The sequence below is a fragment of the Chelon labrosus genome (assembly GCF_963514085.1).
Source record: "Chelon labrosus genome assembly, chromosome: 12".
Classification (NCBI taxonomy): domain Eukaryota; kingdom Metazoa; phylum Chordata; class Actinopteri; order Mugiliformes; family Mugilidae; genus Chelon; species Chelon labrosus.
Window position 1 is genome coordinate 16753180 of NC_140345.1, and position 17828 is coordinate 16771007.

General features: G+C 39.0%; 1 protein-coding gene across 1 annotated transcript; it reads right to left on the reverse strand.

The window, feature by feature from the left end:
- Positions 1 to 2646: 2646 nt before the first annotated feature.
- Positions 2647 to 11082, reverse strand: LOC311497188 (uncharacterized protein). The gene is made up of 9 exons (XM_084557375.1): positions 10054 to 11082; positions 9238 to 9450; positions 8781 to 8916; positions 7833 to 8344; positions 5666 to 5814; positions 5347 to 5528; positions 5044 to 5216; positions 4049 to 4263; positions 2647 to 3891 (listed from the first exon to the last, which is right to left on the reverse strand). Exons 1-9 carry the CDS (start codon positions 10383 to 10385, stop codon positions 3635 to 3637), a joined length of 2169 nt encoding a protein of 722 aa, XP_084413501.1. The 5' UTR covers positions 10386 to 11082; the 3' UTR covers positions 2647 to 3634.
- Positions 11083 to 17828: the final 6746 nt, after the last annotated feature.

Consider the following 17828-nt stretch of genomic DNA (forward strand, 5'->3'; position numbering starts at 1 on the left):
ACACATACATTCTCCTTTCACATACACATATATACTTCTCACATATATACTTCTCACATATATAGCTCCTCCTCCTTAAGCAGGAAGTCACTCTCAAACCAGGAAATGCATACGCCAGACTTACTCAGCTTATCCTAACTTGATATTAAATAGCAGAACTTTACAATGAAGCTATTCAAAGTTATCCTGTTTTCTTATTTGGTGCAGTTTTGCATTTTTGGAGCAAGTAGCAATGAAGACGACATTAGACATTTTTTTAACAATGTCTTACAATGTATTGAACGACTGCAAGGAGAAACTACAGATTCTTTTGTTCATGAAAGGCTGTATGGACAACTTCGTGATCACATTCAAACCTTATCTGGATTTCTGTCAATCTCAAGATTTGTTGAAGATTCAAGAAATAGAGTTGCAGTCAATACATTAGAGTCCTTGTATGGATGTCTTCAGTGTTTGCTGACTGCTCATGAGGCCAGACAAAGAACCAGGACTGACAACAGTTATGCTCTGTTGCCTCCACCTGTCATGACTGGACATCAGGGCAGACCTAGATACAGCATTTCACAGGAGCAAATCTCTCATTTAGTATCCCTTGGAATGAACTGGCAAAGCATTGCAACATGCTTGGGGGTAAGCTGTCGGACTCTCTACAGGCACAGGCAGCGGCTTGGTGTTCAGCCACTAACATATGTAACACTATCAAATGACAACCTGAACAGAGCTATTGGTGAAATTCTTCAGTCTACCACAAATGCAGGTGAATGTTATGTGCATGGGAGCTTGAGGTCACGTGGACTACGCATTCAAAGGTGGCGTGTTAGACAGAGCCTGCAAGAAATTGACCCTATTGGACGGTCCTTCAGAAGACGCCGTGCAATACGTCGACGAGTTTACAGTGTTGCAACCCCTAATCAATTATGGTGAGTAAATTCCCAACAATACAACTTAGATTAAATCAAGTAGCATAAAGTCAGTAATCAGTTTCTTACAATACACTTGGATGTGGTGGAAGATGTACTTACTTTATTTGAATGAAAATAAGTGTAAAAACACTTGATTACAAGTATAAGTCATACATCAAAAGTAAAAGAGCTCATAATCAGATTATTCATTTGATTGATTGATTACATTCATGTTCTTATTTAACAAATAAATCATACGTTACTCAACAGTTACTCAGTACTTTAGTAGTTTTTTCAGTAATTATCTGGATGACTACTTTTTACTTTTACTTGACTAATATTGTTCTAAAGTGACAATACTCATACTTGAGTACAATTTCTGGCTACTCTACCCACCTCTGATAATAATATATTAATCAAAAGAACCAAACACTTCTTTGCAATACTTTAACTACAGCAAGCTCACAATACTTATATACTTTTACTTAAATAAGATATTTAATGTAAGACTTTTACTTATAATTGAGTATTTTTACATTGCTGTATTTGTACTTTTACTTGAGTAAAGGATCTGAATACTTCTTACATCACTGTTTTTCCCACACAATTGACTATGATTTTAATTTCTCTTAGGCACATCGACGGAAACCACAAACTTGTGAGGTGGAGGATGGTATTTCATGGCTGTGTGGATGGTTTCAGTCGAACCATCATCTACCTTGCTTGTCTAGACAACAACAGAGCCTCTAGTGTTTTGTCTCTATTCATTGCTGGTGTTCAGAACTTTGGAATACCGTCTAGGGTTAGATCCGATCACGGAATGGAAAACACTGGTGTTGCCCGTTTCATGCTTTACTGGAGAGGACTGAACAGACGTAGTATTATTACTGGCAGATCAGTGCATAATCAAAGAATTGAGAGATTATGGGCAGAGCTAAATCGAGTAGTGTCATTTAATTTTGTTAATCTTTTCAACTTTATGGAGGAGCATGATGTTTTAGATTCACTTAATGAGTTACATTTATTTTGTCTTCATTATATTTATTTGCCACGAATTCAGAGAGCTGCCTCTGAATTTCAGAACCAGTGGAATAACCATGGTCTTTCAACACAAGGGGGGCTAACTCCTCTCCAGTTGTGGCAAAGGGGCATAGTCACCAATGCAGGAATACATAACCCAAGTATGAATGGTATTTGTGACATATACAGTGGCTTTGGTATTGATGCCAACAGATCACTCTCTGAGTTATCGACAAATAATGTTGTTGTTCCATCAATTAACATTTCCATCAGTAACACAACAATGGATGCAGTTCAGCAGACTTTTGATCCATTTGAAGATGATGGAAATCATGGTATTGATTTGTTTTGCAACCTTGTGCATTTTCTTCAAGAGAGGCATTCCTAAAATCATATTGAGTTCATTAAAGGAAACAAAACCCCTCAACAGATATTTCTGATTTGAAAAGGAAGAGCACGTGAACATAAATAGAAAAGGTCCACACAGGATATTTACTTCCTGTGGTTGTGTAATGCATAACACACTACCGATATTTGTGATAGTACAGCATTACACCTAAAAATATTGGCATATTTTAAAGTTCATTGTTGCCATTTATTTCATTTCTGTGTATGGGATGTTAATACCTTTATCTGTGTAATTCTGAGCTCAAACCTCTGTTTACATTTTACAGACATGTTTCTTGAAATGTTCAAAGAAATTGTTACCCAAACATTATGAAACTAATGTGAAACCACATTTTATTGAAGCTTTTGGCTCTGGAGAACTCAATAAATTGACTGAACTGTTACTTATTTTAACATGTCATCCTTTGCTGAATAGAATGCCTAAAATCAACATTAATACAGCATCAGTGGAATCTGTGAGACAAGGGGCATAAGAAGCAACACAAAAGCAGCACAAAAAATATTTACACATTACACATACACTCATCACCCACTGAAAAAACACACTTTAAGTTGTGTATGTTAAAACAGCAACTTGACTCTTGATTTAAACAAAAACAAAAACACAAGACTCAATTGTTAACTATATCTGACAATTCAGAAGAGTGTACACCATCCGCACATTTAATTAATTATTAATAATTAAAAAAAAAAATTAATTAAGTCTTAGAATACCTTTCCATTACATGCTTACATGTGTAAATCAGGGCCTGATTGTGGTGCTAGAAGAAAATCATTACAAATCATACATTTACAATAGAACTTGCCTTTGTTTTTGTACAAGTATGCCAAAGATAACCTGTTCCACCTATGACTTACCCTCAGATCCCATATAAATGTAAAGTTACTGAACTACAAAGTGAAGAAAATGAAAAGTATGAAATCAGTACACTACTGATCAAAAACAGGTGGGGACCGGTGAACAACATTGTTTACTTATCAATAAAAACAAGCAACAGTAAATTACATTCAGTTCCTACCTAAACTACAGAGTCAAGTTCCACAACAATTTAAAATTACATCACAATAAGTTTCTCATTACAAGTCTGCTTTTGCTTTCACTGAACTTTCTGAAAATCTGAACTGTAGCCTACTAAAGAAAATGTTAGCACCTTATTGTTTTAACAAAGATGCAACAATATGTATTTTTCAAACAAAACAATGTGGAATGATATCCACACCAACAACATCTGTCAGGAATTGTTTTGGAATTGATTGCTGACTTGAGTGTGAACTTGACCTTGACAGAATACTGAATACATGAATTAAGCTATGCCAAAACCATGGGTATTGCCCAATGCAAAGTCCATGTTTTCCTGAAAGTCTTTGTAAGAGGTGTGCAGTGGTAACTTCAAGCAATTGATGCAGGTGTTTGCAATGGGCAGTTTAGAAATGGTACCCGTGTTGTGCTCTTTGTGAAGAAATTCCACTGAAGGTTGTGGGGAGAAGCCAATTGGTGGAACAGTATTGGCACCGGTGGCAAAGGCGAGAATTGTCCCCAGCTTGTGCGTTCCCTCTTGATCTAGAGAAAGCAATACATTGGAAATTAGATTAAAATAAACAGAACAAAAAAAAACATAGCATGCATCACTAGGCCTACTCTTAAGTGATATACAGTGACAAGATGCAGTGCATTATTAATTTAAGTAAGACAAGAAACATATCATTTCTACATTAACCTTCTGCATCTGTTAGGTAGTCTCTCCAGAAAGTAACAACAACTTCTTCAGCACGCCTTCTGTTGCTGCCAACGGGAGATAGGCGGATGGTGAAGAGGCTGTCAACCAGGTCAGCTGTGAGGGTTGTAGGAGACCAGCATAGAAGGGGGCGAAAACTCTCCTGGTGAGCTTGGATTTTGTCCAGCACACCAAGTGTCCTCAGTCCATCCCGAAATCTGAGTAAAAATCACACTTTCTTTTTAAAGTGTTTTGGTTGGCGACTTCAGTTTTAACAAAAAAAGTTTTCTTCACATGTAGCAGATGAATGAATCAAAGAAAAAACATATAATTATAAATATAGGAATTTAAATCCTATTAAAATATGCAAATATCTTGTACTTCAGGTTAGTTACAACAGTAAAGTATGTATGTCAAATTCATATTTTTCAGGGTACTTGGTAACCAGTGGTTGAAGAACTACTACTAAGACCTTTACTTATTGTAAAAACACTCCAAATCCTACTACAGTAGTAAGTAAGTTAGTTAGTATTATGAGCCTGATGTAGTTAAAGTATTGCAATAAAAGTAGTGTTTCGGTTCATCTGACTGATATATCATTATATGACATCATTAGATTATTAATAGTGAAGCATCAGTGTTAGAGCAGCATGTTACTGTTGTAGCTGCTGGAGGTGGAGCTAGTTTACACTACTTTATTAGTTAGCTAGTTTAGTCCAGTGGTTCCCAACCTAGGGGTGGGGCCCCTCCAAAGGGTCAGCAGATAAATGTGGTGTGTGCCGAGATGATTAATGGGAGAGGAAAGAAGAAAAAACTAATTACTGATACACAAATGTGTTTTCAATTTTTGGACTTGGCCAATTCATGTGGAGGGTGGGCATGGACTAGCACACTACACACTTAAACAGGAATGGCCTTAAGAAAACCCTTAACACAAGGCAGTCTTCATGGGTTTCAGTTCTTTATTGTAGAGGCAAAAAAGCTGGATACAAGTTTACCTCTCAAAAGGACCACGCACTCTGTGTATCACTTGGAACATCAGGATGTCATCTACAAGCAGATTCTTGTCTTCCAACCTTCGCAGTGGCCTCAGGCAGCCAGCATTGGCCAAGTAATCCTCAAGTGGCTCTGTTTTTGCTAGCAGATCTTCAAATGATGTACATTCTGTGACCTTCCAATAGATACAACAAACACAATTTGAAAGGGCTGTAATTAAACATCTTCCCCTCTACACGAGTCACTAGTGTTGATACAGATGCACATAGACCACAACATATTCTAAAACTCAGAAGAAAAATTACCCTTTTAATTTTTTCACGCAGGTCACTATCTACAACATCTTCCAAAACTGGCTTAGCCAATTCTGGACCATCAACAAGGCAAGAGAAGAGAGTTGGGGACAGAAAGCTTGCAGGTGGACCCCCGTGTACAAAGCTTACTGCAATGGCCCTGCCTGCAATGAAGTACCTGTCCTCTCTCATGGCTAGAGAAAATAAAATAAAATAATTCATTTGACAGTTCATGTGTACAAAGACTTGACAAAATACCTGTACGATCATATAAAATGTAGTGATATAAAAATAATAATAAAATTATTATGAGATTACTATTAATACATACCAGTACTGTCAAAGGCCAAGTTCATTTTGCCACCTTCTCCCTCAAACATTGGAGATAGGGGCAAAGCTTCCATTAACAGTCTTAGAAATTCTCTTCTTGGTCCACCTAAGTCCACAGCCTCTTCTGGTACTCCCATATCATCAGAAAACCTGACAGAAATACTGTGACATGGATCATAGGTCCCTCGTTTAAAACCTCTGATGGCTCCATCCAGGACTGTGGATCGGTTAATGTTAAACTTGCATTTCCTCTGATAGTTTATTTTTGTTGCAAGATCTTGCAAAATATCGCTTGCTGGCACCGAATGTCCTTCTGAAACAAGATACAAGATAAAATATAGCTGCAAGCAGCAATGTAGGGTTCAAGCAGGACGTTTCGGATAGAGCTGCAATAGTACTGATAGCATCGGCATGATGCAAGGAGTACAACAGTACCATGTTTTCGAATATCAGGCATACGGGTTAAAAGTTATGAGGTAAAACGCAGTTTTGCTAATTACATCGCCCCCTAGTGGCCGAATGACACCAAATTTATATTGCGCACTTCTAAGGGAGTCTCAAAGCGTGTGACTAAGTTTGGTCCTCGGAAGTCAAAGCGTCACCGAGATATAAGAAAACTTCCTGTTTGGCGGCTTTGCCGCCAACTGCGATTGGCTAACAGGAAAAGTTGGCATGAACTGTCACTGGGGCAACCCACAGTATCTGTGGATATCACAATTTCATTTCAAATAAAAACGCATCAAGAGATATGAGCAAAAACAATGTTTTGCTAATTATAGCGCCCCCTAGTGGCCACAAGACACCAGATGCACTTGGGACAGCGTCTGGAAGCGTGATACCAAATTTGGTTTCATTGCACCAAAGCGTTGCCGAGATATGAGCTCCAATGGAAAACGCCGCCTTCGCCGCCAATTTTGATTGGCTGTTGCGGCCAAACGGTTTCGAAGCTGAGGAGGCTTGATAGTAAGGTTTATGCGCATTGGCCCGTAGACGGTCTGTGCCAATTTCTGTGAGAATCGGACAAATTTGTGACCGCTGACAATTTAGTTTCGTTTTTCAACAAAATCGTAAATTGCGAAAAATCTATCATGACGCATTATGACGTCATAGGGTGCGTTGGAATCGCGATGATCCAAGGTTTCCAACGAGACCTTGTTTTCAAAAATCGGACATACGGTTCAAAAGTTACATTCACAAATGTACTTCAAACTTTGACCAGTTGGTGGCGCTAGACCGTGCTTAGTGCTTACATGTAACTCAGTCAAAGTAATATTGAGACTGCCCTTAAGCTATGTGCAAAATTTCGCAACTTTTTACCATACGGTTCTATGAGCTGCCATAGACTCCCATGGCGGAAGATTAGGAATAATAATAATAATAAGAAAACCATGAATAACAATAGGTTTCCAGCAGCTACGCTGCTTGAACCCTAATAATAATAAGAAAACATACAAACACAATAGGCTTCTAGCAGCTTCGCTGCTTGAACCCTAACAAGACAAATATAAGTTATAGTATATACTTGTTAAGAATGCAGCATCATGTGTGTATTCTTCATGGTCATTGACAATTTTGAACATCAGAACATAACTGTCAAGTATAAAGTATATTAGTAAGCATTTAGTATAATACAAAGTCAAGAGGTTGTGATATGTAGCACAATAAGCTACGTTTTGTAAACTGTGTTCCAAGCATGCCGTGGCACCTGCCATTAAAGTAACCTCTCTCCTGATAGTAACAACCTTATCACTGTTGTTAGTCTTTGGAGTGATTCTTAACAAACAAACAAACAAACAAACAAAAGTAACTGTTATCTCCAGGGACAAAGTGCAGTTGTGTGGCTTATTGAAGTTTTTTAAAATAGTTTTTGGACAACAACTGAGCTGAACAGCACAGAAGAATAAGATATATCAGGCTTTGGATACAGGTACCGTTCTTCTAAGTAGAAATTTGTAAATTGTTGCTCTGCACAACATTTGTTGACAAAAATAAAAAATATAGAAAATTGCCAGCCTCATCATTTAACTTTTACATACCAGTGCTGTGAAGGGCCAATATACACATATGCATATAAACATAGCAGGTATGGCACCTGAATTCACTAATAATGCAAAAAAACTGTCTTTGAAAGTGGCTACCATAACACATTTGCATTTTTTTGTACTAACCTTTCACTCTGTAGGCTTGCTAGTATAGCCTGGTTCAATTCCTCATCATCAGAAGACATGTCAGACAGTGCAGCCGTTACTGAAAGGTAGTTATCATAGTTTGTTGCAGTAGAGGGTAACACAGAACAAAGACTTGCTGGAGTGCTGCTCTGGTAAGGTGAGCTTGAGCTGTTTTGGCAAGTCAGGACCACAGTTGGATCAGCTAAAGTTGTTCCTCCAAACGATGAGGTAGAAGGCTGACTGGAAGAAGGGCAGCTTTCCTGTGAGCACACTGGCAATTGACTCGAAGAACTGCTTGCTGAAGTGCTGGTGTGGTTGGTTGAGATACTGCTTTGGTGTGTCAAGGCAGGAGTTTGAGTGACTGCAGAGGTACAGGTTGGTGGGGAGGCAGTCATTTGGCTGGTAAAACTGTCTGAAGATTCAAATGAGTGTCTATCTCGTGTTAGAGATGAGGAGCGCAGCTGCCTTGCTGAACCAGTGTTTTCCTCACTGCTATAGCCTGTATTATCATCCTTGGAAAGACATAACAGATTGTCAGATATATTCATTTTCAACTGTAACTGGAACAGTACCTGGAAAGACCAAGATTTATGATTACAATTCTAAGAATTACTTTTGCTGTTCACGCTTTAAAAGTGCCCATAGAGTACCAGTATCCTCTCCTAATTTTAGCTCTCGGTTAGTCCAATTAAGCAGCTGTCAATTTATTCCATTTCTGTGCTTAGATTTAACATTTTAAAAACAGGCATTCCAACTCTGCACTAGTCTATAGAAAATGTATATAGTTTTTCAACACTCATAGCTACAAAGCTGAACTGAAACTTTAAGAACAACCAAGATAACAACATTAATCTTCATTCATTCATGTTTATGCACCAATTATAGTTGTTATTATGGTTATTATTATTACAATGCTCTGCAAGTCAGTTCAAATGTGATACAACATACCAAAATTGGCTTTGATGGTCTGATGTATAGGGCTTTAGATTTATAGACTTTATGTATGAGATTTGCATCCAGGTCTTGTCCAGCACGCAGTTTGGGTGAAATCAATCTGCTGCCACATGCCATCAGAAACTCAAGGCTGAAAAACAGTGGGTAAAAATGCAAAAGGTTAAAAAAAAAAGGGTCCAAAAAACTTTTTTGGATGCACAAGACACATTGAAAACTGATGCACTGACAGCCTGTGTTCCATTTCATCTTTGAAGATGGACACAGCAGAAAACCAGCAGTCAGAAAAATAAATGAGGAATGTAAGCAATGCCAAAAAAAAAAATCAAATGTACTAAATAACTGGCTTAATAGTTCAGGTTTGATCTGTTGTTTACATAATCTAATTACATGTGATTTTCACTGCTTGAGATATCCTTTTAATTTATACTTGACATAAATAAAAAGTGCTTACCTCACATCAGCAGAGAGTTTTTCTCCAAAGGCATCCCGTATTTGTTCAGTGACAGTCCTCTGGTCCCAGGATTTCTGGAATTCAAATCCATTCAATATATGTCCTTGTTCGTGTAACTGTTGCTTTGTGCGATGTTTGACAACAAGACTGCTTGATGGCCTCGGAAGAAGGATGACGTCTTTGTTGAAAGTATCGTGATATTGTGTTTTGGCCCTACAAAACAAAGCAGAAATATATGTATTCATCTTAAATGCATTCTGTGCTCATCAACCCTTAAAACATGGCAAATGTTAGGTTGTAGGCTATTTTTTAGAATCCTACCACAGCTGTTCATTATAAGTACATTTTTCATTTTCTCAAGTTCATAAAATATTTTATATTAAAATAAAATATATAAATGAAATTTATATTGATATATGATGTATATATCACAGCTCTTTTAAAAAAATGGCATTGACTTATTGCTGAAAGATATCCTCTAACGTTACCTGCTTGAACCAGCAGCATTAGCGCCAGTTAACCACAAACTAAAATGTGTCATTTAATTTTTGCTATTTACAATCTCTTTGACTTGTGCTAAAAACGTTAGCGATCTAAAACTCCACTGTGTTGGCAATTTAAAAAAAAATGCTTTGAAATAGTTAGGTTTGTCACTGCTCGAACTGAGTTGAACATGGATCAAATGAGCCTGACAGCTAACAGTTAGCGGACATTTTCTTAAACTAACCAGCTTTGACTGTGTTGCCAAAGTGTGTTGCTACATTAGCAGGAGTACGTTTAGGATTTAATGTTAGTTTAACGTTAGGTTGTTCTCACCGTTTCCTTGACCGGGTGTTCCAGTTGCCAAAGTGTTGCTGAGTCTGATATCGCAATGACGGCCGCCGCAGTCCTCCAGTTTGGCCTTGTGTCACATTAGCTGCTGCTTGGTCTGCTAAAGGAACTTGGTAGTTGCCTGGTCTGAAAAGTTCTCGCATCTCACTTTCCACCGCGCTATGAGTAACGTTAGGTGCAGCTGAGCCTGTCCTCTGCCGCTCAAGGGACGAGGACAAGGATGGGATGGTTTCAGGAGAAGACAAAATATTCCTTAGTACCCCAATAGCTTGCTGAAATGCCCGCGTCTCATCTCCCCCATGATCTCCCCCCTCCATGCTGATCGTGACCTGACGGACCTGACCTGCATGGCTCTGCTTGAGCTTCTCAGCCAATCACAGAGGGATTCTTCTTCCTCTTCCTTCGGTTTTATGGCGGGTTGCAACCATTATTAGGTGTATACCGCCACCTACTGTACCGGAGTATGTAGACAATGAATGTTGCCTTCCGTTTCCACTATACTCCTTCCGTTTCCACTATACTTTCACTCACACATACATACATTCTCCTTTCACATACATATATTCTCACTCACACATACATATATTCTCACTCACACATACATACATTTTCGTTTTACATACATATATTACTTCTAGTATGAAAATGTATAAATATGAGAGTGAACATATATATATATGTGCGAGTGAAAATATATGTATGTGTAAGGAGAATGTATGTGTATATGTGTGAGAGTGAAAATATATCTATGTGAAAGGAGAATGTATGCATGTGTAAGGAGAATGTATGTATGTGAGAGTGAAAATATATGTATGTGTGAGGAGAATGTATGTATGTGAGAGTGAAAATATATGTATGTGTAAGGAGAATGTATGTATGTGTGAGTGAAAATATATGTATGTGTAAGGAGAATGTATGTGTGTGAGTGAGTGAAAATATATGTATGTGTAAGGAGAATGTATGTGTGTGAGTGAGTGAAAATATATGTATGTGTAAGGAGAATGTATGTATGTGTGAGTGAAAATATATGTATGTGTAAGGAGAATGTATGTATGTGTGAGTGAAAATATATGTATGTGTAAGGAGAATGTATGTATGTGTGAGTGAAAATATATGTATGTGTAAGGAGAATGTATATATGTGTAAGGAGAATGTATGTATGTGAGAGTGAAAGAATGAATTATGGCTTGTACGGCCCCTCATACTCTTACATTTGCTCTTACTTCCTATTAGATGTTATTTAAATGTTATTCAAGGCCCCCCTGTGCATCTAGCGTCCTTGCCATGAGAAATTTATTTATTGAAAGTTTCAGTCACACATGAAGAGTTAAGCAGATGGTGCATCCATGGAGAGCACTCACACACACACACACACACACACACACACACGCACACTTACTCAACACCATGACGATTGCCGGGGCCCCTTTGTATCCTCCTTTCACTCTTCTGCCGCTCTCTTGTTCCTCCCCCCCTTCTCCCGATGCCGTTATATGTATTATCTTTATGCCTGCCCATCTCTGGACACGGACGCCTCTTGTTTCGCCATTTTAAACAGATCTAATCAGCAGTGTGTTAAACAAGAGTGGATCTTTTATGCATTGGGTGTTAGGACAAGCAAATCACTGCTGTAGATCAACCGAATAAACAACTCCACCCTGATTCAATTACAACAGCTGGGGTCTGTGCTTTTATCTGGCGCGGACATCATTTCAATCAAAATGTAAAATAATCCAATCCAATAGATGCAATAGCTGAGATAGGATACAGACTGCTGAGCTTAGTTGTTTTATTAAAAAAAAAGAGAGGAAGAAATACAAGGCATTCTCCACCCACTCTCTCGCTCTCTCTTTCTGACAGCTATCAAGAAGTTCCCATTCCCAAACTCCATTACCTTGTGTAATAGCATTCAAAACTGAATTGAAAGCAAGAAGATGGAGAGATTGTTGGCTATATTTTTATTACCCAAAGCTGTTTTCCAAGACACAGCCTGCTGCACTTTTATTCATTTAATTAACAGCAGCATCAATTTTTTCGTGTCCCCCCCCTCATGGACCTCCTCGCCTTTTTTGTCTTACAGGCAGCAGCAGCTATTGTATAAGATCATACTTAGCGGGAATTGAAAAGTTGGCATAGGCGGTATTAATGGCAAATTAATGTAAATGTTTTCTCCCTAAGTTATGGATTCCGTGTCAATAGGATCCAGGCCACTGCACTTTAGCCCCCTTTAATTAACTGAGCAGAATGCGCCATGACAGAAATTTGGAACAATCTCGAGAAGGAAGAAAGAGAGAGAAAGAGAGAGAGAGAGAGAGTGATTTCTCTCAATAATAATGTTCAAGGAAATTGAATGTAGGAGAATGTACAACAGTGTTAATATTATGGTTTGGTCTATCTACAATAATGTAATCTAATAGAAAGCAATTAATTTAGGACACAGGCCACTGCACTTTTTGCTCATTTAATTAACACATGGGATATTTGCAAGGAGTCAGAATATAAAGCTTTATAAAGTATTACACCTCCCCTGTCACGCCATGATATGTGGCAGCTAAACTCCCTCGAAGGTAAATATAGTGTAAGCTGTAATTGAACTATCTGTTTGAAATATATGCAATAAACAAAGTGTATGGGTGTTGTCGGGTTTCTGCTTTTTCAAATTTTATACCAGCGCTCTTACACTGAAGAGTATTAAGGCATTAATGGTTATGTCGATGCGCATCTTTTGATAGTCTTGACTTGCTTCGTGTTAAGGACATTTTCTGTTTGTTTGTTTTTTAAAGCAGCATTCATTCATTTGTGTTTTTCAGTTAACATTTTATTTAACTGAAAATATCGCTGTAACTGCACCAGTACACATGCTTTGGTATTCAGTTGTAATTACGGAAAGAAAGGCTGTCGGGGAATGACTTACGCACTTTGGTTTAACCACCATTTCGCAGGTGGTTTGAGGTCTACGCCGCTGTTCTGTGGTCAACTCAAACCATTTTCTTTTCGTTCACTGGCTCTTACTGGTAAAATAGTACCATTGTGTTATGTCCAAAGCCAAAACAATAAGTCTCACTCAAGTGGTCTTGTTCGTAGTAAACAAAACACAGAAACCCCAATCAGGCCCTGATGATGATGTGATGTGATGCTGAATGTATGACATGACTTCATCGTCATTTCTGAAGCTCATATATGTAATCGGAGGAAAATTGAACACAAGTGTCCTCAGCCGTAATTTCAACCAATCTTGCCCCCACCCATTGGTGAACTGTTCGTGGGGCTTAAGGAGGTTTTATACCAGCATGAATGTTCATCTGCCCAGTTACGCACACTTAAACAAGATACTTGGTAATACCCAAGCAAGGCAGAGTCAGCACTCCAATTTTACGTTCAGATCTTAAGAACTGTTGTTGTTATTCATTCATTCATTCATCTTCTGTACCCGCTTGTTCCTGTGAAGGGTCGCGGGGTCTGCTGGAGCCTATCCCAGCTGTCATCGGGCGAGAGGCGGGGTACACCCTGGACGGGTCGCCAGTCTATCGCAGGGCTAACACAGAGAGACAGACAACCATTCACACTCACACTCACGCCTACGGCCAATTTAGAATCACCAATTAACCTAATGAGCATGTCTTTGGACGGTGGGAGGAAGCTGGAGTACCGAGAGAGAACCCACGCAGACACAGGGAGAACATGCAAACTCCACACATAAAGTTCCCAGTCAGCCCATGGATTCAAACCCGGGACCTTCTTGCTGTGAGGCATCAGTGCTAACCACCTCGCCACTGTACCGCCCGACTATTGTTGCTGGTAGAAGATTTAAAAAAAAAAGCAATCCCTGCCAACTTTGCCAAGTTTTTCTTGGTCTGGTAGTTGCTGATTAATGTGTGTACTGCAATCAAAGAGTATAAAAGTAATGTAACTTTAGGTTCATTATTTGCAAATCCCCCCACTGTGGGCTCTCTTATTAGTGCTACTTGCACTGTACCACTCACTTTAAGTATAGCTCCAAAATGGCACGCTAGCGACATCATAGATAATTAACATAAGTGACTGATAAAGAGCCCAGGCTATAGCCTACAGGTACTGGTAGCCTGCCTCTGAGCAGCTTTTGTGGCCTGAGTGGTCACAAAAAGATCCTCCTTTGCATGGACTTCCCAATCTCATTTCTCACCTGGAACCCCGCAGGCCGCCTTAGCAAACATCTAAATCTTCAGACCAGTGAGTTATTGGTATACGGGTGCAGATGTTTTTTGAGACAACTAAGCCTGATAACATGAATATGTCCCAACTAGCTGCAGCAAAAGGAGCTAGGGCTAATGAGGGAATGTCATAATCAGAAGAACATGTTTCACCAGGGCAGATTTATTGTTTGTGAAGGTAAAATGCTGGAATTTGGGTGCTATGCTGATTTTCTGGGGAAGAGGAAGAAGAGATGGCACGATTTCCAAAAGTTGATGGTGCTTCATAAGTCTTTGGATTGGATTGTGAACAGAATAATGCAACTGTGAAAAAAACGTATGGTGCTGCCACATTTGAGCCTCAGTTACATGTCAGTTACAAGAAGCGATAGCAGGTTATGTGCAACGAGTCAGCAGTATGTGAAACCAGTCCACAGAAATACTAAAATCTAAAAGACGTAATAGTTTTCTGACATCTACACTCAATGTTTTAATGCCTAGTGTCACTACTGACCCAGTGTATGTAGACATTTTGAAAAAACAACCATACATGAACTGTATGTTGTTCATTGCCTCTTTTAATTTCTACCAATGAATGGTTGGTTTGGACAGGAAGAACTTTGAATTACAGGAGGTTCAGCTTCCTCCTGTCGTGTTTATTCATTTCTGTTGTGACTTTCTGACACTTGTGCACAGTTACGCTGTGGCCAGTTCACACACCAACTGACTAATGTCATGCATAAAACTATGTTACTACCTTTTTTTATTGAAATGTCCCAACATTAAATTCCTTGCTCCCCCCTTTTTTTTTTAACATAGTCATAGTCATAGCAAAGGTTATAGAAGTAAGGAGAAGAAGGGGAGTCATACTGCCACTTTTCTAGCTCCCTCACACCCAAACAAGCATTTGATAATTCATCACCAGTCCATGACAGATGAGTCCTGCTGGAGAATATTAGAAAATGTCTCAAATCTCATATATATGCTAATGGTATGCTGAGACCGGTTGGGTAGTGTGGCAGACTTTCTAATCTGCTCTTGCTACTACTAGGACCACTGAGTGAAAGTGGAGGAGACAAGTCATTGCACTTCAACAATTTATGATCAAACAACTTCGGTTTTGGAAGCGGCACAGAGAGACAGAGAGATCAAGGGAGGAGGAGGGAGGGAGGAGGATGATATGAAAGGGAAGGTGTAAGAAAAAGATGGTAGAGCTTGTTTTTTTTTAATATAATTTAGCAAGTAGCAGAAATTCAAGCATCTGACTGTAAAAGATGTTGAATTAGTCCTGTCACCGCCTCTTAGTTGCTGCACTGCATTGTAATCCATTTCATTTTCATTTTGATTTATGGCATTTTGTGTTCTGCGTGAATGCATTATGCATTCCTGTTAAGCAAAGGACTTGTAATGGAGATATTACTGTGATACACACGTGTATGCCCACTGCGGTTATCTGCCGAGCTGGTTTGCTTTTTCACGCCTCGCAGTGTATTAATGATGATTTGATGGTAACTGCAAGCACATACAGTTCGCCGAAAAAGAAAAAAAAAGAAAAAATCACGCAATTATTATTTCACTGATACTTGGTGACATTATTAAACTGCACCGCATGTTCGCAGTGATAAACGAAATTGAACGGTTGAAATGGACTCACTGTCCCCGCCTATCCGTTCCAAATAGGCTTCTCCCTAAAATAAGTTGCATCGTCTCAATCAGGATTTGTTTCATCTCTTTTTTTGTACTCTACACACAATTTGTTCCCTAAACCTTAAAAAGTTGAACGCGGCGCATCTGCAAAAGCGTAAACAAATGTAGACGCATTTGAATTACGGCTTGCCCCCTTGTGTTTTAATACATTGTCGTGGCGAGAGTAAGTATTACGAGATACTGTTTCCATTTGCAAAGTCTGCCTTCCCCTTCCCCTGAGCCTCCCTCTCTGAAACCTGTGCACGTCTATGCAAAACATACACTAAAAGTGATAACATAATCACTCAAAGCCCACGATTCCCGCTCTATTGGACCTTGTGACGAGGCATTAATAACAGCGAGCCCGGTGCTTTATTTTTCATAAATTACATATGTCAAAGATAAAACTCCTTTGTTGAATGTCCATAGGTTGGGCTGGGCAGCGGGATAATAAAGTTTCACGTAATTCCGATGACACCCTTTCTGTGTCGTTTAAACATTGCACCGGGGACTTTGAAAGAGACATAATGGCTAATTAAAACTCTATTGTTTGGGCTCTTATGAACATGCGAGACGAAGAGTCAAGGAATAATTCTGTTTTGACTTGTAACAGGCATTTTTTTATGGCAATATGAAATGTGTGTCCTCTCATAAATAAAATCACGCTTATATTTCTAAACTGTACTGGACAGATGATAACCTATGAGTTTAACGCCGCGTGCCCTGTGGGGATTGAAACATTATTAGAAAAAATAACCACTGTAATAATTACTGTTGTACATATGATAAAATATTCTAGCGCACTGCAATTTTACGGGACATTTGTACCCTGACAGTGACACTGTCTCCTCCACACACACTCTGAAATTATGCCTGACATTGTTTATGCGTATATTAAACCTCTTCTGACGCCGCAAGCGATTCCTGCTCCGTCTTAAAGAATCAAAGCGAATTCGAGTGCAAATGAAATTTGTTTCTTTTATAAAAGAGAAATGAGTCAAACATTTACTCGGCGGAATGGATTCAATCAGCACGCTTTGGTTGCTTACTGACGGATTAAGGGCTTTTCACCTGCTTTCACCAAGGAACTTGACTTTGTTTCTCTTTGGCAATTAGTTAAAAATCAATACAATTGTGCAATACAGTACAATTTTTGATTGGATTACAACTGTAATCTGATTCAGGTGCCTGTTTTCACTCGAAAGCATTCACTATTCCTAATAGCAGATTTAACTGCATTGCCTCTGTCGACATTATAAAACCTGTCCCCTCTTATTTGTATGTTTTTGTATAAAATTTCCCTTTTTCTTTTTTTTTTTTACTGCCTCACCCCCACTACAGAGAAGACCTGCCTCGTCTACTAACTGACAACAGTGACAGCAAATTATTACACGTCATTACACTTCTTAAATCACAATTTACTCAGCCTCAGCAAATTATTCTCCGGTGGGGTACCAGGGGTAATGGAAACTGTCTTCTTCATTTTACGTCCGGCGCCTCTCCTACTTGGTCAAAACCACGTCATGTGTCTGTCTCTGGAAGTGGCAAAGCAGAAGAATTTCCTTCCCCTCGTCCTTTTCAACGTTGGTCCCCGTGTCCCTTTCATTCTTCTCCACCTTCTCCATCTTTCTCTCCCTTCCTCTTGTCCTTTGTTCTCCTCTCTGTTTTCATATCAAAAGGACTCCATTGTGTCTCCTCTGGCTGACATTGTTTGGCGCTAAATTAGACATTATGGTAGCTGAAGGTGTGACACTCGGGTTTCTATTAGATTAGTCTCTGGATGGAGCACTACTGACAGGGCATTGTCTTACCCAATTTTATTTAACTGACAGAGCAGAGATTTTTATTTTTTTTAATTCTTTTTGGTGACTTTCGAGGAGTTTCCCAACAATCATAGGCAAATTA